Genomic DNA, 27,806 nt, shown 5'->3' on the forward strand with positions numbered 1-27,806 from the left:
CAGCCTCGGTGCCACCCGGAGGAGCGGGCTGGCGGCTGGGGCCTGGTGCGTGCGGGGCTGGCAGGGCCATGTCGGCCGGCCCAGCCCCCGCGGCGCTGCCCCGCCAGGCGGGTGATAACGGGTCACACCATAATAATAATAGTAATAGTAATAATGATGATGATGGCTGTAATCAGGCGCGAGGCCCGCCGCGGCCTGTGGGGCGGGGCGGGGCGGGCGCTGCTGCCCCCTGCTGCCCCCTGCCGGCGGAGCGCGGCACATGGCGGCGGGCGGCGGCGGGTGAGGAGCGGCCGGGCGCGGGCGCGGGACGCGGGCGGGGGGCGCGGGCGGGGGGGGCGGGGGGGGCGCAGCGGGACCCGCGGGGCTCAGGGGGCTCCGCCGGGGGTGCGGGGTCCCTCGGCTGCGGCGCAGCCCGCAGCGCCGGGCGGGGGGCGGGCAGGGGCACGGGCGGCTTTGTTTTGCTTTGGGAACGGGATTTTTATTTTTTTTTTTTTTAAAAGACTTTCTTTCCCTTTTTCTTTTCCCTTGTTTCTTTTTCTTCTTTTTCTTTTTCTTCTTTTTTTCTTTTTGTTCTTTTTTTCCTTTTTCTTTCTTTTTTGTTTTTCTTTTTAACTTCTTTTTTCTTTTGCCTTTTCTGTTTCCCTTTTTTCTTTCCTTTTTCATTACTCTTTATTCCCTTTTCTTTTTTCTGTTTTCTTTTTTTCCCTTTCTTTTTCCCCCTTTCTTTTTTCCCTTTTTTCTCTTTTCTTTTTTCCCTTTTCTTATTACTTTTTTCCCTTTTCTTCTTTTTCTTCTTTTTTTCTTTTTCCTTTTTTCCCTTTTCTTTTTACTTTTCCCCCTTTTCTTCTTTTTTTCTCTTTTTCCTCTTTTTGTTGGTTTTTGGGTTTTTTTTTTTTGGGAGGGGGGGGCTTTTCCTTTCCTTTTCAATTAGAAGTGGTAACGAGGGGACTGCATTGCCTGGGGGCCCCGGAGCTCTGAACCTCTGCAGCCACCAGCGGGCTTTGGGTGACGGGCATCCCACAGGATCAAGTTCCCATGGCTTTTGCCCTGTCAGGGAGGAAGTTGGGGCGATCGAGAAGTTTTTTTTTTTAATTTATTTAATTCTTGAAGCACAATGAATTCCTGGAGCCTTTCTCATGTTTTCCTGTGGTTCAGCTGCTGATGTTGCACCGTGCACGTAGGCTTGGGGTGTTGGGAAGCAGTGGTACATGGAGCGGGGCGTCGGGAAAACAAGCGGATGCAGGAGGATGAGCAGCACTGGGCTGTACTCAGCGGGTGCACCCCTAGTGTGAGCTCCAGAGATGCTATTGCAAGCATACGGTGGATGAGGAAGAATGTAGAAAGTTTTCACATTCTGGCTTGAAGTACTCACCGAAGGGGGCTTTTCAATAAGGGTGTTTTTTTTTTAAATATGTAGGTGTTCTGATCCTTGTGGCAAATAACAGTGCTTCTGAAACGCGCTGGGAAAAACGCTGATGGAGGTACTTTACGGGAGCCTGGCTCAAGCCAGCTCAGAAGCCCACACTGAACTTGCCCAGTGTTTTCTCACCGAGGTGGCACGTACGCGCAACCCTCACTGATTTCTCTGCAAACAGAACTTGGCTTTTTTTGGAGAGTGGTAGTGACTTGTCTGGGGAGGAGGGAACAGAGGGTTTGGAGCCTGAGGCTCTTAAAAACGAGCTATTCATTTTGCTCTTAACTCCCTGTTCCCTGTCTGGAGGCTGAGAGTCTCGTACATCTGTAAAAGAAGAAGAAAAAGTGGTAGGTGAGAGACGGAACGCCGAGCTGCCTGGCTCAGCGTGCTGAGAGGGCGCCTACAGTGAGAAAATGCTGTGGGAAAAGATTTGTTTTGGGGGCGGAAACCAAATGGGGCTTTTTTGGGTGACGGCATTATGAACTCTGCTGTCATCAGTAGCTATTAAAAATACGTCTACCCAAATAAACAAAGAAGGGTTCAATTGCGCTGCTCCTTCGTTAGCGCTAGTATTTTTCCAAGGCTTTAAGGCAGGAAGAAGGGGAGGATCCCGCAGCTGACGAGAGAGTTGGTTTGTCAGAAAATGGCATTAATTGCTGTCAGGCGGCACTTTGCACGATTAGAAGACTTCTGCAAATCTTACATCGTGGTTACTCTCCCAGAAGGTCCTAGCATGTGTTTCTTAGACACTGAAGCACGAGGTGGTTTTTAAATGCAGGCGCAAAACCTGATTCTGACCCCCCCCCCCCCCCCCAAAAAAAAGAGACTATTATATTGTTCAGCTAACATGCTAAATATAGTATTTCTGTTAGCTTCCTTACTATTTATTATTCACTGCTGAGATTAGTGGCAAGAGTTTTTGGAGTGTGCTTTTGTGTTGTGTGTTCTTTGTGGCATTTTATCCATCGCTTCCCTTGGACGCTGCAAACACTAGCAGAGGACCAGGTTTAAATTTGTTTCTGACCATGAGCAGTTTAATATTTTGATATGTGAGCTGTGTGCCAGAGCACTCAGGCCTTTTATTTATTTACTTTTTTCTCCATCCAGAGGCCTGTTTCATCCTAAAAAACCAGGCTGTTCATTTGACGGAAGTGGGACAGCCACCTGTAACTGCATTTCTGCTGCTCGGTAGCATATTATAAATCTCTGCCTTTGCTCAGGGGGAGGGGAGAGGGAAGGATTTGGGATGTTAAAATACTTGCCAGAGCCCTCTGCAGTGCTGCCACGACCAGAGCACTTTTGTGGGATGTTTGTATATTCCTAAGAATAACAAATTTCCTAAACATAGTTAAAAACTGCTTCAGTAGATGAAGTAACATTCCATTAACTTAGCGAGCTGCAGAAGTACCGTAAGTAAAAATAAATTCTTTTTCCTGTCGCTTCCAGGCCAGAGCACTCTGCTGATGGTTTGTTGCCAGTTTTGTTTGGGTTTTTTTTAATTAAAAAAAAAAGCAAAACGATCCAAGCCTTCTGTACTAGTAAAATGTCAGCTAGTGGCAATAAACAGTTTACATGAGGCTCTTCTGCAACTGCCCATTGGCTCTCCACTGTCTGGTGGAGCGTAAGTTATGCATCACTATGGTGATGCTGAAGAGGAGCGCGATTCAGAGGGGATAAAGCAGGACTGGCTGAGTAAACTGAATGGGAGCAGGAACAGAAGCACCTTTCAGGGGTGCACCCACGCTGCTCCCCGCCGCTCAACAGCCCGGCAGCCTCTGCCTCTTCCTCATCCATCTTCTAATTGCGGGGTTTCGTTTGTAGGAGGAAAAGCCCCGCAGACAGGTGTGTTGTATACATGAGAGAAACATGCATATACGCAGTGAAGCGAATTAAAAATTATTTAGATATCTTGTCTAACTATATAACGGGAAGAAATTAAGTGCAACGGCACAGAGTAGTCAATCAAAAGCTAATCTCCAGCTACAAAACATCAACAGATCACAGGCTTGCAACAAGCACTAACATTAAAAGAAAAAGTTTTCCCAATCCACAGCTACATAAAACTATTTTGTTTTGAGAAGACGCAGTAACATCTTGCATCACACCTTGCAATGGCATCTTGCACACAAGTGATGTGTCTTCAAAGGCACAGTGATATCCAGGAGGGAAAAGAATGAAAACGTTGAGTAGTTAATGCTGATTTGATCAGGCTTTTTATTATTTCTTTTAGGAAAAGAGAGTTTTCTTCTGTTAAAGGTGTACCGTATGATGTAATGAACTATTTTGTTGTTCTTAGGGTTTAATACTGTTCTCATTCAAGCTAGGAAAAATGCTCCTACTGTCTTTGATAGCAGGTTGTGTCCTCTTGAGGTTTTTCCTGACCACCCCCTGTCTGCCAGCAAATGGGGCACGAGCATGGGTACAGCCCGTCCTGCCGTCTCCATTACTGACCTGACTCCAGGTGCCCAGAAATGTGTGCTACCAGACATATGTCACATAGACTCGACGCAGTCTGTCACCTCCTGAGCTAGGAAACCCACCCCGTGAACAGGAAAATGCCGGACATCCGAGCTGGGACTCTTTCCTGAGTCTCTTCTGGAGGAACTGACTGAGAAAATAGAACTGATGGACCTGAAAAAGATGCTTAGACTTGTGTCAGGTACTGGTGTTTGCTATTCTTGTGGTTAGATGTGATGATATACCAAAGATAAGCGCCTTTTTTGTCACTTTTGTTACATTTCTGAAAAAATAATGGGTTATAAGTGTACCTGGGTTTGGCCCTTCCTTGTGTATCAGAATTATTCAGTTGGTGGTGTGATGCAAGACGTGATTGCATCTTCTTGAAACAAAATAGTTCCATGTAGCTGTAGATTGGGAAAACTGTTGGTTTGGGGTTTTTGTTGTGTTTTGGGTTTTTTTTTTGTTTCTTTTTTAAATGTTAGAAAGTGTTTCTTGGAAGCTGTGTGATCCTTGAACATTTTGCAGCTGGAGATTGGCTTTTGACTGACCTCTCTGTGCTGTCGCATTCAGTGGTTCATCTGTTCTGTAATGTGGCTGCGTACTGGCGAGGTGACAGCAAGCAGTATAGCAATTGCTGCCAGTAACTTTATAGTTTCCTCCAGGTGAGTGGGGTGGCCTTTAGGGTAAGAGGAACAGCTCAGTGCTTGGCTGTGATGGAGAAACTCTTGAATGACCTCCGAGAGTGGCTTCAGGTATCCATTCCGGTACCTTTCCCAATGATACTTACATTAGGTTTCTATTTTAGTTTATTTCTTTGTAGTTTATTCTGTTTGGTTTATTTTATCTCATTCTGAAATTTACTTTTGTGATAATAAACTCTGCAAGAAAGTCTTGAGAGGAGCGGTGGTGCAGATCCCAGGTGGCTGTTGCAGTGATTTATGACAGCCTCCCAGTTCCTGTAGAAGGCATCTTTGGCCCATCCCTGTAAAATCCTACAGGCACTTCCAGTAAAACGTTGTCTCTGGGCTGTCCTGCCTTGATTTCTAGTCCCAGCTGAGATAATACCGAAGGAGAAAAGCTAGTCTGACTCGCCTGTGGTGGAGAAAAGCTGGTCTGAGTGCTAGAGGGTGTGGGAATTGGGGCTTAGGGTGTATGGGGGGCTCAGCTGTAGCCAGCCAGACGCATCGTGCATGCTGTTGGGTTGTCTTTTTGAGGCGGCTTTGATCTGGCTTCGCATCTGCGTGTTAGGGAAGGTCTCCTAGAATGGGTCGAGACATGAAAAGGAGTTTATTTACAGTGCGTAGCAGCTGAGGTTTGGGTGATTATTTCAATGCAAAGATGGGAATTGTTTTCCATAGCTATGCGAAATTTTCATATGAACTGGAAGATCCTCACCATCTAACCTCCTGTTGTGAGCAAGAAGAGCTACTTCTCTGGGGGTGACCCGCTTCAACCACAGCTGAGCGGGCTGGGACAGTTAGCAGAGCTGCAAATCTGGCAGCACTGCTGCTTTTCTTTCACTTTTCCTTCGAGAGCTTCCCATAGGTTTTCTCTCCCGCGGGAACCTCATCTCTGCTCACCGCCTTTAAAGCCTAAGATGTGGCTGTGAGAGGCAGAGGAACCCACATGTCTTCAGGCCTCCCTCGTCCGCTGCCTCTGTGTAGCATCCCTCCCGAGCGCTGGGTGCTCTCCTGGCGCGCAGACAGCGCCCGGTACTTGCCCTCGTGTGGGGAGACCCCGTGTCCCAAACCGTGTGACACCATCCTCACTAGAGGCTGTTTCAGTATCTGAAAAAAAAAAAAAAAAAAAAAAAAGCTGTATCCTTTTCCCCAGCGAAGAAAGTAAGTGTCGTCTCCGCTTGGGAACATCCCGTGATGCCTGGCGTTGATGCCCTTAACAACATTCGTTTGTTCACACTCGCCCGTGCAAGCTCCAGCCGCCCTGGCTGTGAATTCCTGTTTGGCTCATGGCAGAGGCAAGTCGGAGCGGGAGGCATTCGCATGGGTTACGCCTGCCTTTGCTCTGGGGACGTGCGCGCTGTCAAAAGCTGAAAGCTTTAATTCCTCCAGCTCTTGGGGCCAAGAGTAAGGAATTCCAAATTAAACAGATTAGCTGCAAGCTCTGAACTTCTCCCAGCTGTGCCTATGCCCCAGAGAGCGAGCAATGTAAATACAAGTTCACATTACACTTTGAAGTCGGTGTGTATTTTTGACTATTACACCAGTTCCTTATTTTCTAAAAGTAATGAAATGAGTAATGCAGTGGGAGACTTAATCCGTGTATATATCCCAAATACAAGCGAAAGCCAAGAAATTCTTATTTCCCATCAGTTGTGCCTTTTGCTTATGTTTATTTCAGAGGTATAGGTTGGAGAACTTTATTTTATTTTTTGTATCTAAGAGAGGTAGAGCAGCGTTAAATGAAAGTGTGGCCATATGTAGTCTCAAAATAAAATTTGAGGCAAATCAACATAAATCAAGCAGTATTTTACATAGAAGGTATGCTTCCAGGTTTTTTGCATAGTTAAGTAATAAACAGAATGGAGATACAAAGACTATGGCTGTAAAATACGGAGATAAATCTGCCGTATCTTACTTGGATGTCACAGAGGCTTACAAATGTTTAGGATATTTTATATACCATATGTGCTTTATTGCTTAAACTGCAGAGAATTTGTACTTCCCTGTGAGACTGTTATGCTTTATGGAAAAATGCTTGAAGAATTGTCTACATTATTTGTACAAGAAATGGTAAAACTCATATGGTATCGTTATGGGACGCCTTCGCCACTGTGCGCACAGTATGCAGGGGTTTGTGTTAAATTTCTGTATAGCCTATGTGCAATGGACAGCACGGTTCCTGGAAATATAATTGACGTGGAGTAGCGTATGGGGTCCATAGTTGTTCTGGAAAGGTGAAAATATGATGACCAGGTGTTGTCCACAACCAGAATAACTTGGATAAAGAGCTCATCTTATTTTGAAGGGATTATTTACTTGTTTTTATCACACTGTGTGTAGGTAAATCTGCTTTTTTTGAGCTTCAAACTTGCCTGGTACGACCCCACCATGCAAAGTGGCACGTGTAAGATACATGCTCATGTGTCACACAGAGAATTTATTTAGAGGATGTATAGCTTAACGGTTTTGAAGCCACAATGGCCTCCGGAGCTGGAGAGGCAACGAGGAACCTATTTATAAAATTATGCTTTTCTCTGTGTGTTGGAATGCGAGTGCCATCTATTAAGCATTCACTGGCTTTGTACTTTGCAGAAGGGAGGGGTTTCCTTGCCATCCCCTGTTAGCTGACCCCACACTCCAATATTTCAAAAAAAGGACCTTTGTGTTTTCATCCGAGGGGATGTGCTTGAGGGTTTTAACTGGTGCCAAGTGATAGGGAAGACCCCGGGAGCATCTCTGGTTCAGGTGCTGCTGCTTCCCTGTGCTGGTGGAGGCGATGCGAAGCCCTGCCATCAGGGTGCTGGGGGACATGGCTGGGTGGCAAGTCAGCATCCTCAGCTAGCTGAGGACCAAGCTGTATCTGGATTAAAAGTACCAAAGTCAATACCTTGAACTGCACCTTGGAGTGAGTAGGAAGTTATTATCAATAACTTCACCACGGGAAGAGATAACGGTATCCCCAGCAAGACACAAAAGTTGAGCAGAATTTTTGCTGCAGATTTGATCTGGGATTTTCGAAGCAACAAAGGACCCGGTAATAGCTACAGCCTATGAAATCTGTCAATAATAGGATAGGATTTCTCTTCCTTACACCCTCAAGGTATTAAAATGAAGAAATTAAGCCGCAACTACTGTTCATGAGATGCTGAGGGACTGAGTTAATCTGATAAATGGGAAGATTGTTTTCAGACAGAAGAGGATAAATTGAGATGAGTCGCAGCTTTTGGGTTCGCTGCAACTGATGCATTTAGGATCAACTTATTTCAGCTAGCTTTCTTGTTTGCAATTTCAATATTCTAAAAATGGTATTTCCTTTCGCATATCTGAACCCCATGTGCTTGTAATTTAAATGTTATGGGCCGCATAACATATGTGGTAATGGAGATCAATAGCATCTTGTACCACTTTTACCCAAAATGTTTGGGTTACGTTTATGTGCGTCCCATGGGAGCCTTTTGGAGGCAAAACACATCTATCCTGAAGCCTGAGTTTACTGCAATTTGGAGGAAGAATGTCCTAACTCATAAGAAGGAATTTTGAGCACTCTTTAGAACAAAAAAGGACTTGGGAGAAAGGATTACTTTATTGCGTTGTGCAGGTGTAAAAGCATCGGTAGTGTAACACAGGAGAGGGTGCATTTCCTCTCGTTAGCATGACATTGTACAAACAGCTTTGAAAAATCCCTTTGGATTTTCCTCCTCCATCCCTAGCAGTTATCTGGGGGATCAGCGGGCAATAACAGGGGCAGGGGAACCACTATCTATTTCAACCCCCCACTTCTTGCATGTGTGTTTTTGTTAACATCAGCATCTTTTTTTTTTTTTTTTGAAAATCACATATCTGGAACAGTACTAAAAGGTGAAGGCTACAGCCTCTGACAGGTACGCTGAGGGTATTGTAACGGGATGAGAGCTCCATCTGCGAAAGTGGGTTTCTTCACAGACATTTATTGACTGAAGTTAAATATTTGGCAGGTGAACTTCAAACATCCTTTTGTTTTGTGACAGGAAAAAACCTGCTGAATAATCTGTAACATCACACTTTAAAAAGCGAATAGAAGCAGACGTCGTGGAAATAAAGAAGTGCAAAAAAAAACCCCAACATCTGGAAATAATAAAGGACACTGAAAAAAATTCATTCCTAATGAGAAAGGGAAATAGGCTGCAAAATGTGTTCTTTATTGTTAAAGACATTTGTATTTACTTACATTCCCATTTTCTGTTTTCTTTTTCAGCCATGCATCTCAGCATCCCGTGACTTGCCCCTTGGCGTGGCCACAGTCGGGGCGACCAGGCTGCTGACCCTGCCGTCGTGCCTGCCAAGCATCACGCCATCGCCCTGCGCCGTCCCTGCAGCCCCTTGGACAGAAAGACCTCCTCTCTCCTCACTCCGGGGAGGATTTGTCTCTGGCTGGCAGTCGCTTATCTCTGTGAGTGCCGGAGGAGTTTCCCATGGCAGCCTTTGAGGCGCCTTCCTAACGCTCTCTGTTCCGCAGCGTGCCCCGCGGTCCTGGCTGCCGGGGCAAAAGCCACGCTCCGAGCGAGCGAGCATCGCAGGAGCCGTTGTTAACAAATGAGGCTTGTTAAGATGAGGGAAGGTCTGAAAGCTTTAAAACGTGCCAATCTAGAAATAATCAATATATACTGCTGAAGGCACAGCCCCGGCAGCCAGACGGAAAGGAGGAGAAGGGTGTGGAACGGGAGGAGAAACTGATGACCAAGTCAGAGACCAAACGGCTGTGATTTTTCTTTCCATCACTGCGCTTTATTTTGATGAGGTGATTGTGTGGGTGAAGGATACGCTGGCAGCTGCGTGTGCCTGAGCTATGACAGTCATTTGTAACTTGTTTGCTCCCTTTCTCTCTCTCTCTCCCCCTGTAAGTGGAGAGGAGAGCGGTCACAAAATAACTAGCATAGCGCAAATAGTTTTACTGAACAAAAAGGTCGAGAGTTCAAAAAATAATGAAGGACCAGCGTCCTCCTCCGTTGCAACCTCTCATTTGCTCAGCCGCAGAGGGAGTGGGCTGTGCCACAGTTTATGGTACTTTCTGAATGGCTCTAAACTGGCCAAGAATTAATGGGGAAATGGTAAAAATAATGACTCGTAGGGTAAGAATTCTCTGGGCTGAACTTTGGCATTGCTAAAAATGAATCCTGTTCTAAATGCTGCAGATAGGGCTTTTGTGGCGCCGGGATTAGATGCTGCAGTGCCATGCAATTAATGAATGGCCTAACTGTGGCTGGCTGTGCAGGAAGGGGAATAGCTTTAAGTCATCGTTATCTAACCTTAATTAACGGAGTAACATATACACAGGTGGTTTTATCTATATGAACTCTGCCTGCCTTGCGCTTTCTGGCAAACGTGAATATGTTCTGACATAACGAGAATAACTTTTTATCAAATGAACGATGTTTGTATGTGCCCTGTGGTGCTTCATTGTACTCGATCCCTCCTCAGGCATTTGCAATTTATTGCTCGCTTCTTCATCAGCCAGGAGCAGCGGGGAGGAAAAACTTTACATACCCTGCATAAGGATACAGGGAGCATTTACATTTCAGTGCATGATTTAAAACCACAAAGGAGAAATTAATTATTTACTGGCTGCAGCTCTGCTCTGAGGACATCTAGCTGAGCTCTTTACCAAAGATACTTTGTTTGATGAAGTGTAGCTTATTAATTGGTTTGAGGACCTGCACTTTTTCCAGGCCGCCAGGCAATTCAGTACTTTGCAGGTGCGTATGTGGTTACTTAGCCTTGACTTGTGTTTCACTGGCATTTTATCTCCTCCGGTGGATGCTTGTAGTCTATCCTTCATCAGGGATGTAGCACTCATCCTTAGGGCTTTCTTGTTTATAAGTCTAATGCTTTTCCAGCCCCCTCCTAACGTGTCCAGTCTCTAAGATCCTAAGTCAGGGTTGAAGGAACTGACGTGAAGCAATTCCTGCCTGGGTCTGGAAGGCGTCTGGGACCAACCTACGCGTGCTGGTCCTGGCAGCAGGCACCTCAGATAGCAGCATGGTGTGGGTGATGAGTCGCAGGCTGGTTCTGGTGGCCACAAAATGCTCCCTGCTGCCTCTCATCTGGGGATGCTCATGCCCTGTTGCCTGCGTCCATCGCAGGAGGAGAGTGTCTCCCTTGGAGACACTTCAGGAACCAGCTGCTCATTGCAAATGTTATCTTGGTGGGCTGGTTTTGCCCTGATGGTTGTAGCGTGTGTACCTTCACCATCAGCAGTGAGTTGCTACAGCTTTTCAACTACACAAAAAAATAATCCCCTGTCAGCCTCCTGGTTTTGTTTTTGGAAACAGCTGCACCATTCTTAGTAAAATGCTGTTTTGTTTAATGGGGGGAAGGAGGGGAAACTTGACCTGGAGCAGAGACCTAATATGGAAGATCTCTGTCCATATCCCAAGCTATACATAAGCTGTATAGTTGGAAGTGTTATGCAGGTGGTCCTGTACCGCTGTGGGACTTTCTGATGTAGAGGCTGCATATATCAGATGCTCTGAACAGCCCGTAAAGCTTAAATGTCCTTTTGATCCCCAACCCCTCAGAGCAGCAGGGATTCGTGGGCAGTTTATCTGTTTCTACACGGCTGTCTTAGGATGATACATGTAAAGCAGAAAGTACACTGGGTTTGTGAACTGCAAGCCAATTTTGAGCTTTGTGTGGTTTGCATTTTATAAGGGCTGGGTTCCTTTTGTCTTTCAAGATAATTTATTTCTGCTCATGTCTGTTGTTTCTCTGTAGATGGTTTGTGGGTAATACATGTGCAAGTGCCTCAAGTTTCTCCTACAAGATGTGTTCCACAAATCCAGCCAACTGGGTCACCTTCGATGACGAGCCACTCTTCCAGTCGCCTCAGAAATCGGTTGATAATCAGAGCAGTTGTAAAGCAAATGGCCTTAAACTCAATCTGTCCAGTGTGCATGACTCTTCAAGTAGGTCATCTTCTACAGGCAGCACTCCACTCTCGTCTCCTGTAGTTGACTTCTACCTAAGTCCTGGACCACCCAGCAACTCTCCACTTACTACACCTACCAGAGACTACCCAGGGAGTCCATGCCTCCCAAAGCCTGGGATTCACATTCTTTATCCCATCCCCGAATGGCCATTGAACGTTAACCTTCTTCCATCACCTGGGATTTGCTCATCCCTAACCTCACAGAAACCGAGCAGCCTTCCTTTGAACACCTTGCCTAATGACCATCCAGTTAAGACTTTGGTCTCCAAATCAACAGACGAAGGAAGCCCTAATCCACCAGGAGGTTGTGAGGAGTTAGGAGACTCGTCCTCGGCACCGGGGCGCTTCCCGTACTTCCAGGGCGACTGTGCTTTTTCCAGTCCTTTTTGGAAGGAAGGATGCTTGCCCAGCACATCACCAGTTAACGTTAGCACACACAGGAAGGATAAAGCACTTGACAGGAGCGTCTGTCATCCTAAAGACAAAGAAGCTTGCCACGATCAGAAAAGCCTTAACCAGGGCTCCTTCAGCTACATCTGCGAGAGGCTCGAACACCTGCAAGCTGACAGCTGCGCCGCCGCGGGGAGCCCGCCTGTCTCCAGCACTCGGGCATGGCACGGGCTCTCCCCCGCGGTCCCCTGCAGCCTCTTCAGGAGCCGGAACGTGGATGGGTGGCCATTCATGCTGAGGATTCCCGAAAAGAAGAACATGATGTCGTCTCGGCAGTGGGGCCCTATTTACCTTAGCGTCCTAGCCGGAGGTGTATTGCAGATGTATTATGAAAAGGGCCTGGAGAAACCTTTCAAGGAATTCCAGCTGCAGCCACACTGTAAGCTGTCCGAACCCAAATTAGAGAGCTATAATGTCTCGGGAAAAATCCATACCGTGAAGATCGAGTGCGTGTCTTATATGGAGAAAAGGAGGTATCATCCCAAAGTAGAAGTGATCCATGAACCAGAGGTTGATCAGATGTTAAAGCTGGGCACCACAGATTATAACGACTTCACCGATTTCCTCGTAACGGTCGACGAAGAGCTTATGAAGCTTCCTGCTGTTTCTAGACAGAGGAGGAATTATGAAGAGCAAGAAATGACGCTGGAGATAGTGGATAACTTTTGGGGGAAAGTCACTAAGGCAGAAGGAAAACTCGTGGAAAGTGCTGTCATCACGCACATCTACTGCTTATGTTTTGTGAACGGGACTGCTGACTGCTTTCTAACCCTGAATGACCTGGAGCTCCAGAAGAGGGACCAGCGTTACTTTGAGAAGGAGGAGGAGAAGAAATGGATCGATATTCTCGATTACCATTTCCATAACTGTGTTAAAGTGCAGGAATTTGAACAATCGCGAATTATTAAGTTTACGCCCCTGGATGCCTGCAGGCTGGAACTGATGCGTTTCAGGACACAGTACAACGGGCAAGACCTTCCCTTTTCTGTGAAGGCAGCAGTAGTGGTTCAGGGGGCGTATGTTGAACTTCAGGCTTTTATAAACATGTCTTCAACTGCTCCAATCCCAACGCGTGTACCCTCTGTGAAATACTGTGAAAACATTATGATACGCTTTCCCGTTCCCACGCAGTGGGTCAAAGCACTTTGGACCATGAACCTCCAAAGGCAGAAGTCCCTAAAAGCAAAAATGAATAGGAGGGCATGCCTTGGCGCTTTACACGAGGTTGAATCTGATCCCGTAATACAAGTCTCGGTTGGAACAGCAAAATATGAGAGTGCCTACAGGGCGGTTGTGTGGAAGATAGACAGGCTTCCAGATAAAAACTCAAGTAAATAATTTCAGCTATAAAATGATGGGCTTGGGCACACACCTTCGCTGTTTTCGTGCTTGTGTACCTCCGTCAGCTTCTGTAGTTTGGGTTTTTATCTGTGTGGTGATACTGGTAGAAGCTGGAGTAACCTTTTAGGAAAAAGAGAATATAGCCTTATTTATTTATTTATCTATCTATCTATCTATCTATCTATCTATCTATCTATCTATCTATCTATCTATCTATCTATCTATCTATTTATTTATTTATTTAAAGGACATTTTCCTAGTTTATTTGATGGAGGCAGGTGTATTGCCAGTAGTTACAGGCGTGCAATATCACGGAAGGGAATCTCGACATTCTGAGTAAACCTCAAGTCTGCACTAAGACAGAGGGAAGGGTTTATGCTTCACATATACCAGCTGGGCAACGGTGGGATGGGAAGCAAACGTCAGTAGGTAAAATGATTTGCCCACCCAATATGACACGTTTGTGGAATTGTGACTCTTGGCTTTTTAGCGTCATTTAAGAAACAGTAGGTATGGTACATAATGAGAAGGTACTGTGGTCAAACTTGCCGTAGGAGGCTGGCTGTGCTTTTACAAAGGCTAATTAATATCTATTGCCTCTTTTCTGGGGTTGTGCCTTGGGGTCGTACGTTCATGGCAATAACTGCACGGGCAGAAAATGCATCCTGCTTTATCCCCATTTCTCTCTGGTGATGGTACCTCACTAAAAACTTGCAGCAATAAAACCAGCGAAGTTTATAGTCGCGTATGTGGAAGTTGTTAATTTCCCACCAAGTCAAATAGTTAATTTACCTTAATTTAATGGAGAAAACATGACTTTCTGGAGAAGGAAAATGTAAATATATGGTTTTACAATTCCAATTTTTAGTCACATTACCAGATTAATAGTGCTATATAGTACTTTCCTAAAGGCATAAAAATTATTGAGGAATACAGTATTCTGCTTCAAGGTCGGCAGAGTGAAGGCATTTGATCCTTTGCTTGGATCTGCATTATGTGTATTTGAGGCCTTAGGACTCTGTGTAAGACAAGGCATCTATTAAAGCATTTTGCCTAAAATATCTGTAAAATTTTTACTTTTAAGAAGGGGGTAGGTACGTAATATTAACAAATGGATTGGCCTAGTCTCGTAGTATCCTAACTGTCTGGACTAGCTACCTCTTTAAAATGTCCAGAAAAGATTTACTCTTCTTAAGTCCTGGTTTCAGATATGCTAGTGCTAAATAGACATATCCACTCCCAGGTTTTGTCATCTAGATGTGTGTGCAGGTGAAAGTTAACATTCAAAACTATTAAAAAAAAAAAGAGTGAAGGCAAAAAATCTCCCAAGGATACTTCCTCCACCCACACACCCCCCACACCCCCCATTTTTAACTAATTCTAACTTATATGTAATTTGAATTGTTGTTTAGGTACTTATGACTTTACCTTATTTTTTTACTGTTGGATATTTGAATTCTGACTAATATTTCAGTGACAGAAATAACAGATTGACAGAGAAACTGAGGCAGGAACAAATGAAAGGGGAATATTAGCCTAAGCCTATATATGAACTAGATTGCTTTTGGTATTAAAAGAGCATTTGAAGCATCCTGCACCAACATGCCAATGTGGCAGTTGTGAGAGCATGCATTATTGCATGGCTGCTGGCAGACGAGAGCTAGTATTTTGACTAATGATGCTGCATGGAAATACTGGTCCCTTTTGCATGCAGACTGCATCTTGCTTAGGCCATCAGGTCTCCCAAACCTCGAGCAGTTGGGCCTTTCGATTTCTATCGATGCACACTGCGGGAGGAACAGCACAAATGCCACCGTGGTCAGCTTCAGAAATGCTGTCGTGTTAACTCCATCTCTGGTTTTGCTTTGGAAGAAGCTGTGGTTGGCTTGGACCTGTGGCTAATGCCATATAGTTCCCCCCGAACTGGCCGATCCCTCCCTTTTACACGCTGCTTGTTAGCTGGGTACCTCACGCTCTGCTCAGAGAGAATGCCTGTGGCTCCAAGCGATGGGCAGAGGAGCTGCAGCATCATCAGGCAGGTTAACGCAAGGCAGGGAGCCAAGCCAGAATTAAGGGTGGGGGGAGAGAAATGGCAGAGAGAGGGAAGATAAAGGGAGGCAGTAAGGGAGGGGTTGGGGACTCTGGAAAATAGAGAGGGCAGAGGAGCTGATGGAGAGGTATAAGAGAACTAGTAGGCAGAAGAAGATTCTTCAGGTCTTCAAAATCCATAGACATGTAAGATGCGCTACAAGGCTTCAAGGATTTCGCTGTGCTGCTGTAAGCCATGTATCTTCCCAAGGCTTATGGGACTGACCGGCTGGGTAGCTTTTAATATTCTTTGCCATTTAATATAGATTTGCTTCTGCAAAATCAAGTCAGCAATTGAGTCAGGCAATTTTAAAGAAGTTTATAAGTTTTCCAAAAGTCTTTAATTCTCTGCAGGTCATTCACCTTAGGATTTGATGTGCACAGTGAACTTCAGATTTATATTACTTGAAAGTAAGAACTGTTTTTTGTGGCATTCTACAACTTTACATTATTTTCTACCAGTAGCTTAAACTTTTGACATTTGAATAATTCCTCTGGCTGAGATCTCCAAAATAATTTGTATCCCTGAAACGTTCTTGCGTTCGAAAAAACATTTTGGTAGTAATACTGCCCAGTCAAATTTTAAACCTCTCTATCAAGTTTTCTGTATGCAGTTAAGAGTTTAAAAATAGACTTGTCCCAATGCATGCCAAAAATCTGGAGGCAGTCAAACTAATAGAAATATGTAGACTTTCATAATGCATTTACTGCAGGGAGAAAAATATGCCTAGGCTTTTGCTTTCAAAAAGCCTTTGTCTGTCTTCTTAAAAAAAAAGGAAAGGAAAGGTTGCCTACAGTTATATAATGATTCTCTTTATAGACCTCAAAATATGTTAGTATCCACTGGATTCTGCTAAAGTGTTTCCTTACTTTCCTTAGAAGAGCGCGGGCCAAGCAAAGTCGATGTGAGCTGCGAGATACTCCACATTTTTAAAAGCTGCCTATGCTTATTCAGTTATATAAATGGAGAGTTTGGAGCCAGAATGTTAGCATTTTTTTAAAAAAAAAAAAAAAAAAAGGTAAAAAGCTCTAGACTTCAAAGGGTTGATCCAATGAAATTTGAAAATTCTGCAAATTGAATCTATGTTTGTGAAATTGGGGCATCGCATAAGGAAACGTCGAACATATGATTTCAGCACAGCACTGGGGCCAGCCTTTGCGTGGCAGCGGCTGTATGCACCTGTGTTGCCCAGGGAGCTGGGGAGAGGTTAGGCTTTGAAACCTGCTGTTTTAATCTCTTGCTGTGTAAATTTGTGCCCTGTGGTGCTTCCTGCTAGGATACCTCCATGCTTGGGCCGTTGTATAAAGCAACAGTTCTTCAGCTGATGATTTCTCCTTTTCTTCTGCATCATGGAGCCACACTGAGAAAGCAGTGATTAAGCAACACAGAGAGATGGAGCCAGGGGAGCTTGTGGCTGCTGGCAGCCCTGCTGCTGCCCTTTAGCATCTGAGCATGGGCTCCAGTATGGGAGCTGATGTGGTTCCCAGCAGCATTCAGCTGCCTCTTTTCTTATTTTCTGAACTGCCTAGGTAGAAACTCCAAGCCATGACTTTGCCAGGTGAGCTCCATCCCTGCTCACCCACCTCTTTCTGGCACCAGCACCATTGCAGACTGCTTCTTGGTGGTGGTACCTTCCCACTCCCTATGCATTTCTCCCAGAAGGTGGGATAAATGCACCCATTTAGACATAGCTGCAGGGGTTGTTGACCTCTAACAACCCTACTGTCGATCTGTTCTTTGTAATTGTTGACGTTTTAATGTTCAAAATAAGACTTTTAGAACTGGAGCTGTTTTGGTAAAAATAGAATTAGTACTTAACTGAAATAACCACCACGTTTTTTTTGGCCTAAACTGCTTGTTTTCATGAGCCTTTCTCAGATCATTGTTGCTTGAATGCTACTCAGACAGGTGAATAAGGGCTAAATTGTGGGAGTACATGCAGCAAAGTTAGATTATTAATTGTTTGTGAAATGCTACATGAATGCTAAAAGACAGTCTGAATAATTTTGTTTGTTTGTTTATTTTGGCTTTCTTGTTGTTATTCTTCAAGAAAGACAGCAAGAATTTGGAACATATTTAGGAAGTAAGAGCCAGATTTTCAGACATAAACCAGGAAAGTCTTAGGTGTCTCAATTCACAAAAGTCTTAACAAGTTGCCTAGACACTTAAACCACAGGGTTTCTGTCTCTCATGTTCGTAAAAGCTCACTTAGCTCCCCAAATTATCTGGTTGCCTTTCAGGAGTGATTAGTTTTCACCAGTCCAGGTGATCATGTCTCCACAGAGCCTGATGGGCCACATTTTGGATAGCTGGGCTTGAATCTGAATACGTTGTCTTAGCCTGGTGGACGGACTTACACTGTGCCTGCACCAACCCACTTGTCTCTCCACACCAGTACCTTTTTCTCTGTTTCTGGCCAACACCTTGCATTTTCAGCATTACAGTTTCTTTTGCAAAAGGATCTTGTACATGCAGCCTCTCTTTCTTCTTCAAACGCCAGTGTAATACAAGGCCTGGGAAGCAATAGTTTCATGGAGCAGAGATGACAAGGACTGGCCAGTTTTAGGTGAAAACTAAGGCAATGGTCACAATCTTTCCAAGTGTTGGTTGATCACTTTGTTGTCTGACAGCCGATGGGAAGAAGTTGCTCCAGCAATGGGCAGAAGAACTTCTCCACAAGTGAAGCGGTGAGTACCTCCTTCTGACATTGACATTGGTGCAGGAGACGCATGGGCTGGGGGGAACCCTGTGCAAAAAGGTCCGGTGGAGGCTGCTCCAGAGGACCCAGAGCAGTAACCTTACTCAGATCCCAAAACTATTGTCTCTCCTCTGCAGGTTACCACCTAGTGCAAAGGAAAGACCCCACAACTCATCAGATCCAAACACAGACCACCTTATGGGTGTGAGTTATCTGGAATATAAACCCTGAGAATTTTTTTAAGGGCTAATCACAACTGTGCCACGTCTAACAGTGAAGGCTATAGCAGCAGACCAAGAGGAACGGCCCGTTTGTGCCTGGGCTCAAGTGGACATCTATCACCCAACATTTACCATCAGATACCTGCCCAGGAAAATTCCAAGCAGTGGTTATTTCTGGATTCCCTTTTGCAGAAGACAAAATAATTTCCTGGACAATTCCCATTGCTACTTGTTTCTCCATAGGCTTCCCTCCCACAACAGGAAGATGCTGAACATGGTCTCCAAAAGCCCTTAGATCTACTTTTCCTTCTACTGCAAATGGACTCCAAACGACGCTACTCTTCAGCAAACCCTCTCTCCTCAGATCTTGGTCAACCATAGCCCCAGCGGCAGAGTGCGCCGCTTTCCTGGCCAAGGCATGACGTGCCATCTCAGCGTTGCAACCCCTGATGTTTTCTCCAGGACACTTGTCTCGTGGCTGATGTGCAGTCTGCACATCCCAACACAGCAAACAGCACAAAGACCAGGTCAAATAAGTCTGTTGCCAAGCTGCATTCTGGCACCACCACAGGAAAGTGGAGCTGGTCCTGGGAGCCAAGAGGAGCACAGCTCAGGTGGGTCGTGGTGCCATAGACGGGATGACATCTCACAGTTTGGCACTGGAACGGCGTGCCTCTTAGGGCCTCCTTCACCGCTGGTGCTGCTGTCACCACAGCTGTTGCTGGGACGATGGCAGATTCAAGGATGGAGAAGCCCACCTCAACAGGGGCTCATTCCACCACGTCCAGGCAGTCTGGAGGAACGACTGTGGATCAAGAGAGTGTTAGTGCAGGAGAAATGGGCTTGGACACAGCAAGAAATGGCCAGCAGCAGGACCAGGCTTATGTCACAAAGGTATACAGATCTGCCTGTCACGAGTGATGAAGTGCCATCTCCTCCTCACACTTGTTTAGTGTCCAACTTCATTCTCAGAAGGTCGGCAGGTGGCTGTAACACTTGTTTCTGACTTTGTTCCCTCCTCTATTTCAGTAATAAAGTCTCTAATGTAATAGTTTTACCTGTCTCTGTGTATTGTCTTGAGACTTTAGCCACATGCTGCACCCCCCTGGCATTGTACCTCTTTGCCGGCTTGCAAACCGGGTACTTTGTGCTTTAGTGCCTTGAAGGACCCTGTTCTGTAGTGTGCTCAGAGGTGTGAGTGATGCCTCGCACATGCCAGGAGCACTGATTTAGCACAAATGGCAGTCGGTACCGCCTACTCCACCCCCGTACCTTATAGCCGCGCGGGTCACTGAGCCCGATTCATGCCCGAGTGAGCTAAGCAGTAGGCTGTTACATGAAAAGGAGATGACAGTGCTACTGCTTTTGGTCATGGGCTGGGGTTTGGGTGGTGGTTGTCATTTTTTAAGTGTGTGTGTGTTGTAAAGCATTGTGCTTTTGGTGTGGCAAGTGGGTTGCAAAGTCGGCAAGGAGGGGTGAAGTTTTTCCATCCCATCTCTCCAGCCTGTCCTGCTCGGTTTGATTTCCCTCCCTCTGTGCTGGCTTTGGTGACAGCTGGGCACTTCCTTCTCACCTTAAAGATGCTGTTGTGCTGGATGTATTTAGAGCAGCTTCATTCCCAGAGCTCAGGACTTAGGCATTTTTTGTTGCAGTGATCCCTACCGGTCCCTTTTATGGTTCTGCCCTTGCATTTCTCAGTGCAAGCTGTAATACCCTTCCTACAGTTTCTGTAATGCATTCCTTAGGAGCGTGTATTAGAGCTGTGCTTTGGTAGAAAGAAGCTGCTAGTGGGGAGTGGATGCTGGCTCTCCACTGTGATACATCTTCCTTTAAAGACACCTGTAAGACTTCATGGCCAGTGTTTGATACTCTTCCACGGTGCAGGGTTGTAGGCGATGTGTAGATAGCATTATTTTCTGAAATCCAGTTCAGGTTTTCTCTGAACATTGCAAGAAGTTAAATAAAGAAATGGCATTTAGGATAAGGATCGAATATAGGATGTACTGCTGGAAGCAAGCCTGCAGGGGATGCTTGTAAATCAGCCACGTACAGCAAAGCCCAGACAGTGAAGGACTGCACTTGTCCAGGGACGTGCCCCTTGTCTGGCTGCTGGCTGTAAATGCTGCTGTGTTCTTGTGTGTGTGCGCCTTTGGGGTCAGCCGAACAGAGAGAAGCAACTTGCAGTCAGCAAATGGCTTTTTAAGCTACTGGTTACTGTTGTTGTTACTAAACATGGAAAAAAGAAAGGGGGAGAAAAAGAGCTGGAGACCTCCCCATCTGAAGTTTAGGGGCTGATAACCCAAAGGATAATTCTCATTCCTTTCTCCCCTTCCCTCACCTTTTCTTCCAGGCAATCAAGTTTTAATTGGGCTGTTGAGTGTAACAGCAAGGAATAGGGAGGGAATTATTAATTATGCTAATTACATAACTAGTCAAAAGGAAAAAAAAATGTTAAATGTTCTAGTGAGTGCGATTAAGACAAACATGAATTTCATGCTTTAAGCCTTGGTTTTTGCAGATCTGTTGACTTTATGCCAGACCTGGAATGAAAGCTGGAGGATGGTTTATTGAATTAGACTTTGTTCTGGTGAAGTCAGAGACATGTGTGACAGAACTCTGCCCATCAAACTGCTTAAACATAAATTATCTCCTAAAATCAGAACTGGCTTGGGCAGGCTGGGAGGCAGGTTGCAGGGAAAACCTGCAGCACAGACCAGAGGACGCACCCGGCCCAAGGCTCCCAGGAATAATGGAGATGTAGCTTTTTTTATTTATTTTTGCCTTACGAAATGCCCATGAGCCTGTGGATGTGGAGCGTTACAGCAATTTTTCCCATGGGATGGATAAAGCTCAGTGCATGTTAACTCCATCTTCAGTATTTCCTTCATTCTGATACGAAATTGATTCCTGCCACCAGAGAAAGGCAGTGCATAAAGAATGGGACGCTTTTGCCTGAACTTTGAGATGCCATTCAGTGTAATGGATGAAACCCAAATAGACACTGCCAGGCTTGCCTTTGACAAAATACAGCCAGTCCTTTCTCTGCTGGTTTTTTTCTGCCTGCAGCCAAATGGTAGTTAGTTGTCTATGCTGATGCTTAAAATCCGGGAGAGGTGGAGAAATGCAGAATTAGTACTTTTTGCCCTGAAGAATTTGGAGAGGCAGCTGCGATATAAAGGATTCTTTTCATTATGTTATGTTATACTGCTTTCATGCAGATAGTGAGCCAGCTGACCTCAGTTTCTTTGGAAAGCAGGCTTTTCACCCTGGTGTTCCTGTGCGCCAGGAGAAGGAGAAATGCTTTCCCTTACATTGCCACATATAAGAAACTCGAAAGCAAGCGATCCCTAAGATCTAAGGCTGGATTACAGTAATTTAGAATATGCTGCACTATGTGGGCAGACCTTCACGATTCTGCTTTATAACATGATGGTTACTTTAGTAATACTTTTGTTTGGAAGAAATGGGGTATGTTCTTTTCCCATAACAAATCAAGCTAGAGAAGGGAGTCCAGGTCGCCCTTATCCTGGCAGCTGGGATATATCTTGTTGGAGCAGCACTCTGAGCTGTGCCGTTATCTCGCTGCCATAGACATACTGTAATAGATGATGTTACACAAGATAGCTGTAGTACTTGAAATAAACACTCCAGTAAAATTCCTACAGCAGAGGGCTCTGGAAAGGGTGGTTGTTGGACACAGGGCAGCACATCTACTTTGCCTTAGCTGGGGCCTTCCAGTTTTTATTTTTCTACGAGAGTAAGAAATGTATTTTTAAGGGAAAACTGAGATTCTTCCCTAATAGTCTGAATTTAGCAACCATTCCCTAAGTTTGCAATACTCTTCTCTCAAGCAGAAGCTGGAAGGTTCTGGTAAATCTTGTCTAAATTAATTCATAAAACTGCAATGATTGTGGAAAGCATGCTGAAGCAGACAAAAAATGAGTGAGGGGCCACCTTACGCCCATGTAGCAAAAGGTTATAGATAGAATAATCTTGCATCATAATGACAGCTCTGTGTTGGTAAAAGATAGAACTGTGTTCTCTTGCTGTGAACAAAGAAAAGACAATTAACTGATGGTGGTTTTTTTGTTTGTTTGTTTGTTTATTCTTTTCCAAGGTTCAGATCATCCACACAGCCTGTCTTACAAATTGGAACTGGGATCAGACCAGGAAATACCGTCTGACTGGTATCCGTTTGCTACTGTCCAGTTCATTGTTCATGATACCTGTGCCTCAGGAACAGAAGTCAAATCACTGGGCGTAGAGAGCGATCTGCAGCCCCAGAAACACGTGGTCCAGAAAGCTTTTTACAATTGCCAGGTATTTTCAGGGCTGTTTTCAGTGTTTTCCTCCTCTTCTTCCTCCCCACTCCCCCATACAGCATTTGCAAAGCAAATGTGCTTTGTATTCTCAACATATCTTGCATGTACTTGTGATAATGACTTTGAGCAAAAGAATCATTAAAAAATAATTCCTTGTCTGATCAAAGAAGATGCTGAAAAACAGATCTGCAAATGAGGCATTGTTTTTCTTCAGTTACACTATTTTTGGACTTAGTGGTTTTGAAATCGGTTGGGTCTGGAAATGTTTTGATACTGTGTCAAAGCTTTTATTTGTGCCATTGTTACAGTTCACACTTTCAGTGCACAATTATTTGCTAATTCTACCTGTGTTTTGTTTTGTTTTGTTTTTGTTTGTTTTGTTTTCTAACTACAGGTTGAAATTGAAAAGAAGTGGATTAGGCTTGATGGAGAAGATCCAGATAAGGCTGGGAACTGCCTAATGCAGTAAAAGAGGATGGGAGGCAACATCATAGGATATTAGTAGGAATCAATTTACATAGGAAATTTATTGTTAGAAGAAGCGCAGTGACCTAGTTTAGGATAAACATGGTCATTGAATTTTCTTTTTTTTTTCTTTTTTAGTGCTTTTGGGTTTGATTCTGAAAATCAGTACTCGTTTGACTGGCCTGCGTTCAAGTAAACTTCCTGTCGTGGGAATACTGGTATGAGTAAAGTCTCCTTGTAAATACTTGCAGGATGTGAGCACTTAATTGACTGATTCTAATACATTATTTTCCTGTTGTGTATCTATGACTTGGGAGTGATCTCATACTCCATACCGAAACCTAATGGCACTACTCAAAGAGTTCATGTCAGTTGGACATATAATATTCAGCAATAAAAACTGCCAGAGTGCTTATGTGCAGACCAGCATCTGTGTAAGGTCCAGCAGGACCAATTACATCTTTTAGCGGTGTTTGAAAACTAAAGTCCCCCATGTTTCTGCTCCCCTCGATATATGTGAACAGAGCAAGTTGTAATATTATTCTCAACAAAAGCCTCAATTAATGAGTTGGAAACTGGGGTGATTTCATTGGTAAAATGGGAAAAGTTCCTCCGCAATAATATTCTTCATTTTTCTGTGGCTGCGAGTGTTTCCTCCCCAGCACTTTATAGGCTCACTCAAAGTAATCTCTTGGGTAAAAAAACATATGGCAGATGTGAGTGAAATGTCTGTGCCAGCATTAGACAAATCTTTTTTCACTGCTGCAGCAAGTGAGACAAGGGGCAGATCCTCAGCAAGTGGAAATCAGTCGGGGCCCATTGCATTTGATGAAGCTTGGAGAATTTACTCCAGTGGTGGGTTTTCCCCACAAACTGAAAAAACAGTTGGTCGCTGCTGTTTGCCCTGGGTCTCCTTTAGAGGATGCAAGTTCCAGATGTTGATTTGGAAACTGCAGGAACTCTTCCTTTGAGTAACTTCTAAGACAGTCTTTCCATGCACGGGAGGGGAGATGTTTTCATGCTACTGGGCTCTGAAGGCATTTTCTGTGGGGAAATAATGCAGGAATGGACTATTGCAAGAAAAGCGAAGCGGTGACGCATCAGCAGGCAGCTTGAGCTACTAATCCTGTATCAATGTGTTAACTGTTTTTTCAACAAACTATTGGCATTTAGGGAAAGGTTTTAAACACTTCCCCTCATGCATTATTCCCTTTGTCATTTTGTAATTCCAGGTCTGAAACATTCCGATAAATTAAAAAATTGCTCCTGATACTTTTAGTTTTCCTTCCCCCTGCAGTTTTCTTAAAATTATCCTTACTTCAAACTGAAATTAGTGGAGGACAAAAATATAGTATATGCACTAAGTCTCACTTTATATTTTGTACAGCTTGTAACTGTTTATATGAACACTGTGTAAAAATACAGATAAATGTTATTCCCCAAAAGTAGAAATACGTGGGATATGCACTGAGAAAATTACCAGTCTGAGGAAACAGAAGGCCATAATATGAACCTAGTTCATCACAATACTTTCCCCCCCATTTGGAAGCTGAGAATGAAATGGGTAATAGATTCTATAGTAAGTCCTGAGGGCAGGTTTTTTATGGGCATTGCATTGCCAAAGCCCCAAATAGACTATTACGGTATTTTGGCTTCTCTATATATCCCTTTTTATTAGCAGATTATATTATTATAGATCTAAGCAAGCATTTGAGTGTAGTCATGATCCAAATATGTCTCAGCTGTTGTTGTATCCTCCATCCATGTTTTGACTTGAGAAGCCATTAGCACCTTCAAGTCGTGTTTGGTTTTATTCCTATTTAATTTTGATTTATATACTTCTCAGCTGAACGAAGGGGCACAGTGTGCGCTAGGGCGAAGCGTTTATACTTCGCCTCACGGCAGAGCTCTGCAGTTCGCTGAAGCCCATGGTTACACTAGAGCTACAATATCTGTTAACCTCTTTGCTCGGTAAGGTAGAGGAAGCAAAACAGGTGTTGCAGATACCTGCACTAACCTTTGTCTGAGGCTGACTGGTTTTGATTGGCATTAATACAGCTCATTCAGTAAATCTGTTAGCAGTGGTTGCTGTTCAGAGCCTGTCTTGCCCAGCTGGCCCCTATTGTTCTGTTTTCAAGAAGGAGGGACACCCAGGCTGTTCTGGGACTCTTTTGCCTTAGGATCACCATGTGCAGCACTTGTCTCCTGGGCATTTGGTACCTGGTGGTGTTACTGGTCCTGCAGAAGCATCGGCTGCTTTTCTTCTGTCAGGTATCTGCTGTATCTTGATGTGTCTAAGAAGCCTGTGTAGCGTTGACCCCTCGAGATGTGAGCTATCATTTTGAATGGCCTCAGTGATGAACACCCACGTTACAAGTCACCTTTCCTGCTAGCGCATCTGTATTACAGCAGGTGTAGTGAAAATGGCCATTCAGCCTTACTGAACTCATTAACATAAAAAAGGGGAAGCTACAGCTTTATCTAAGTTGCAGACCCTTGGTTTTCCATCTGAGACTTGCCAGACTCACCATTAATTTTATTTGGAATTGGATCAAGATCACAGGGAATTAATTCCACAGAAATACTGCCACACTGTAAGTTCAGTCTCAAACCAATGTTTGTATGCTTTGCTGTCAGAATATTTAAAAATAGGCTGCAGTTTGATGGCAGGAAGTTTGGGTTGTTTGACTCCTTCCCCCCCCCCCCAAATTCTAACTTCCTATTCTACAGCAGCATGCCAAAGCAGAAACACCCTGGCTTTTTTTCTTCTGCATTGTCCAGTGTCCTTCAGTATAACCTACTGAATGAGCATTCTCAGTGTTTAAGACTTGTTTGTTAACATTTTCGATGAATGCTATAGCAGGTGATAGTGAGTAAACAGACTGGCTTTGATTCTTTAGAAATCTGGTCTATATGTAGCCTAGCTGTAATTTTGGGAGGGGAATGGAGGTGAGGAATAGTTGCAGTAAGCCATTGTGATGCTCAGTGTCCAGCTAGCAGAAGGACCAGAGCCTTAAATAATCCATGAGGTACATTGGCATCATGTGAGGAACCAGGTTTCACACGTCTCTGATCGCTGCTTCCCACAGCTAGTGCCTGCAGTCACTGAAATGCTTCCAGCTGTTTGGGTCACTTCGGATGCTGACACTTCACTAACATTTACTACAGGGCTGTATTTAGAAATTGTCTGTTTCCTTCACAAAGGACCAGCAGGGTTTGGGATATTTTATATTTTAAACAGGAATCAATGAGAACAGCTATTTTTATAGTGTGTTTGCCTTATTTACAAAGTGTTGTATTAGCTGAAACTGACAAACTTTGAATTCATCTTTCTCATACTATTTTATATTACTGTATGTAAATGGTACTTGATGTAATTTTGGATTAAAACACCCATTGAAGTCAATGGAAGTCTTTTAAGTGACAAAATGGGATCTGCATCAAAGTCTTTTAAGAATAAAGGAGAGGCAAATAAAAAAAAAAAAAAAGAGAAGAAGAAAGGAACAGTGGTAATGGGCAGGAAAAAAAACCACTATAGAAGATTCTTGATGCTAGTAGGTAAGCAACCTACACTGCTTGCTTATTCCAACCAGAAAAGAGCACAAAAGAGAGGAAAAGAGGTGTTACTGGGTGTCAAAGTTGAAGCTTTGAGTGATTGGGAACAACGGTCTGGCTGCCCCTGTGTAGCAGCTCTCAAGAAATGAGGATGATGATGCACTCCATTGAATGATGCCAAGCTGCTGTCCTTCTTACGCTCCTTGTTTTTTTTTTCCTCCCAATTCCACGTTAATTGTCTAAAAGTACTTTACATCTGAAAACATGCTTTCACGTGTTGCTTTTAGTTGCATTTATTTTACTTGATGGACTTCTTAGCTGCAGTATTGGTGTCCACACCTCTATTTTACATTTATTTATCTTTTTGTTGACTAAACACAGTACCTGCTGCAGTCGGTAGTTCTTAGCTATAATTTTGAGAACTCTGAAGCAGTGCTGTTATTCTTAATGGAAAATATAATTTTATTTGGGTCTTTTGTCAGTATAAGTATAAACAGATCGTGCTGATAATCTTGTAATAACATTTTGTAGATTGCCTATTGATTAAAAAAATAAAGTTGTATTTCAAACTAGCAGTTTCTTGTCCCCTTACCAGAAATTTATCAAGCTTCTTTTACACTTGCTATAATTAACTGGTTGATCTTGTATCATCAGGTATTGCAGTTTATTAGAAAGAGCAGTTCTGCTGTGAGTGGGGGACATCACTCCTCGTCTTAGATAAAGCTAGTTGCAGGAAGCTGAATAATGCACTATATTCTGCTAATGATCATTTATGGCAGGCCCTTTTCCGGCCTTCTTTGCATAACAGTAGTAACCCAAAGAATACAGTTTTTTCCTGTTGAGTTCTTCCTCTGATCTCGCTGGGATATTTGAACATAATGTAGCAACAAATGTTTTAAGACTTTCAAAAAAAATTTCAAAGTCTGTTCTTCAAATGAGCCGTTACTAGGGAAATAGTGGAACCTCTGTGGGGAAATAGGGAAATGAGGCAGAGGTTTGTGGGGCAGCATTCAAAGGATGAGCTTTAAGAGTAAAATAACCATGCCACTTCTCCTGCGCTGCTGTCTCTGTAGCAAACCAGTCAGCTATTTGGGGAAACACTGGGAAATACAGTTAATATCCATTTTCAGTTTATTGGTGTTCTATC

The 27,806-nt window shown here is 44.1% G+C and overlaps 1 protein-coding gene and 1 long non-coding RNA gene across 3 annotated transcripts; both read left to right on the forward strand.

Moving 5' to 3' along the window:
• The first annotated feature begins 243 nt into the window (after nucleotides 1–243).
• Nucleotides 244–27,231, forward strand: STON1 (stonin 1). 2 transcript variants are annotated; one of them, XM_040612125.1, is made up of 6 exons: nucleotides 244–279; nucleotides 8,789–8,983; nucleotides 11,305–13,298; nucleotides 22,435–22,637; nucleotides 23,034–23,140; nucleotides 23,243–27,231. In XM_040612125.1, the coding sequence occupies exons 3-5, from the start codon at nucleotides 11,354–11,356 to the stop codon at nucleotides 23,106–23,108; spliced, it is 2,223 nt and encodes a 740-aa protein (XP_040468059.1). In that variant the 5' UTR covers nucleotides 244–279; nucleotides 8,789–8,983; nucleotides 11,305–11,353; the 3' UTR covers nucleotides 23,109–23,140; nucleotides 23,243–27,231. The 2 variants fall into 2 exon arrangements, with proteins under 2 accessions (XP_040468059.1, XP_040468058.1); XM_040612124.1 differs by having other exon boundaries at nucleotides 23,034–27,231.
• Nucleotides 13,535–19,368, forward strand: LOC121096291. The gene is made up of 2 exons (XR_005830439.1): nucleotides 13,535–18,085; nucleotides 18,234–19,368. It is a non-coding gene; the product is annotated as an uncharacterized LOC121096291 (long non-coding RNA).
• Nucleotides 27,232–27,806: the final 575 nt, after the last annotated feature.

The sequence above is a fragment of the Falco naumanni genome, chromosome 12 (assembly GCF_017639655.2).
Source record: "Falco naumanni isolate bFalNau1 chromosome 12, bFalNau1.pat, whole genome shotgun sequence".
NCBI lineage: Eukaryota > Metazoa > Chordata > Aves > Falconiformes > Falconidae > Falco > Falco naumanni.

Bases quoted from the DNA above. Each gene is read 5' to 3' on its own strand.
- STON1 (XM_040612124.1), top strand. From the start codon at position 11,354: ATGTGTTCCACAAATCCAGCCAACTGGGTCACCTTCGATGACGAGCCA. The intron at 13,299-22,434 runs GTAAATAATTTC...TTCTTTTCCAAG, and splicing joins GCTTCCAGATAAAAACTCAA to GTTCAGATCATCCACACAGC. The intron at 22,638-23,033 runs GTATTTTCAGGG...TTCTAACTACAG, and splicing joins AAGCTTTTTACAATTGCCAG to GTTGAAATTGAAAAGAAGTG.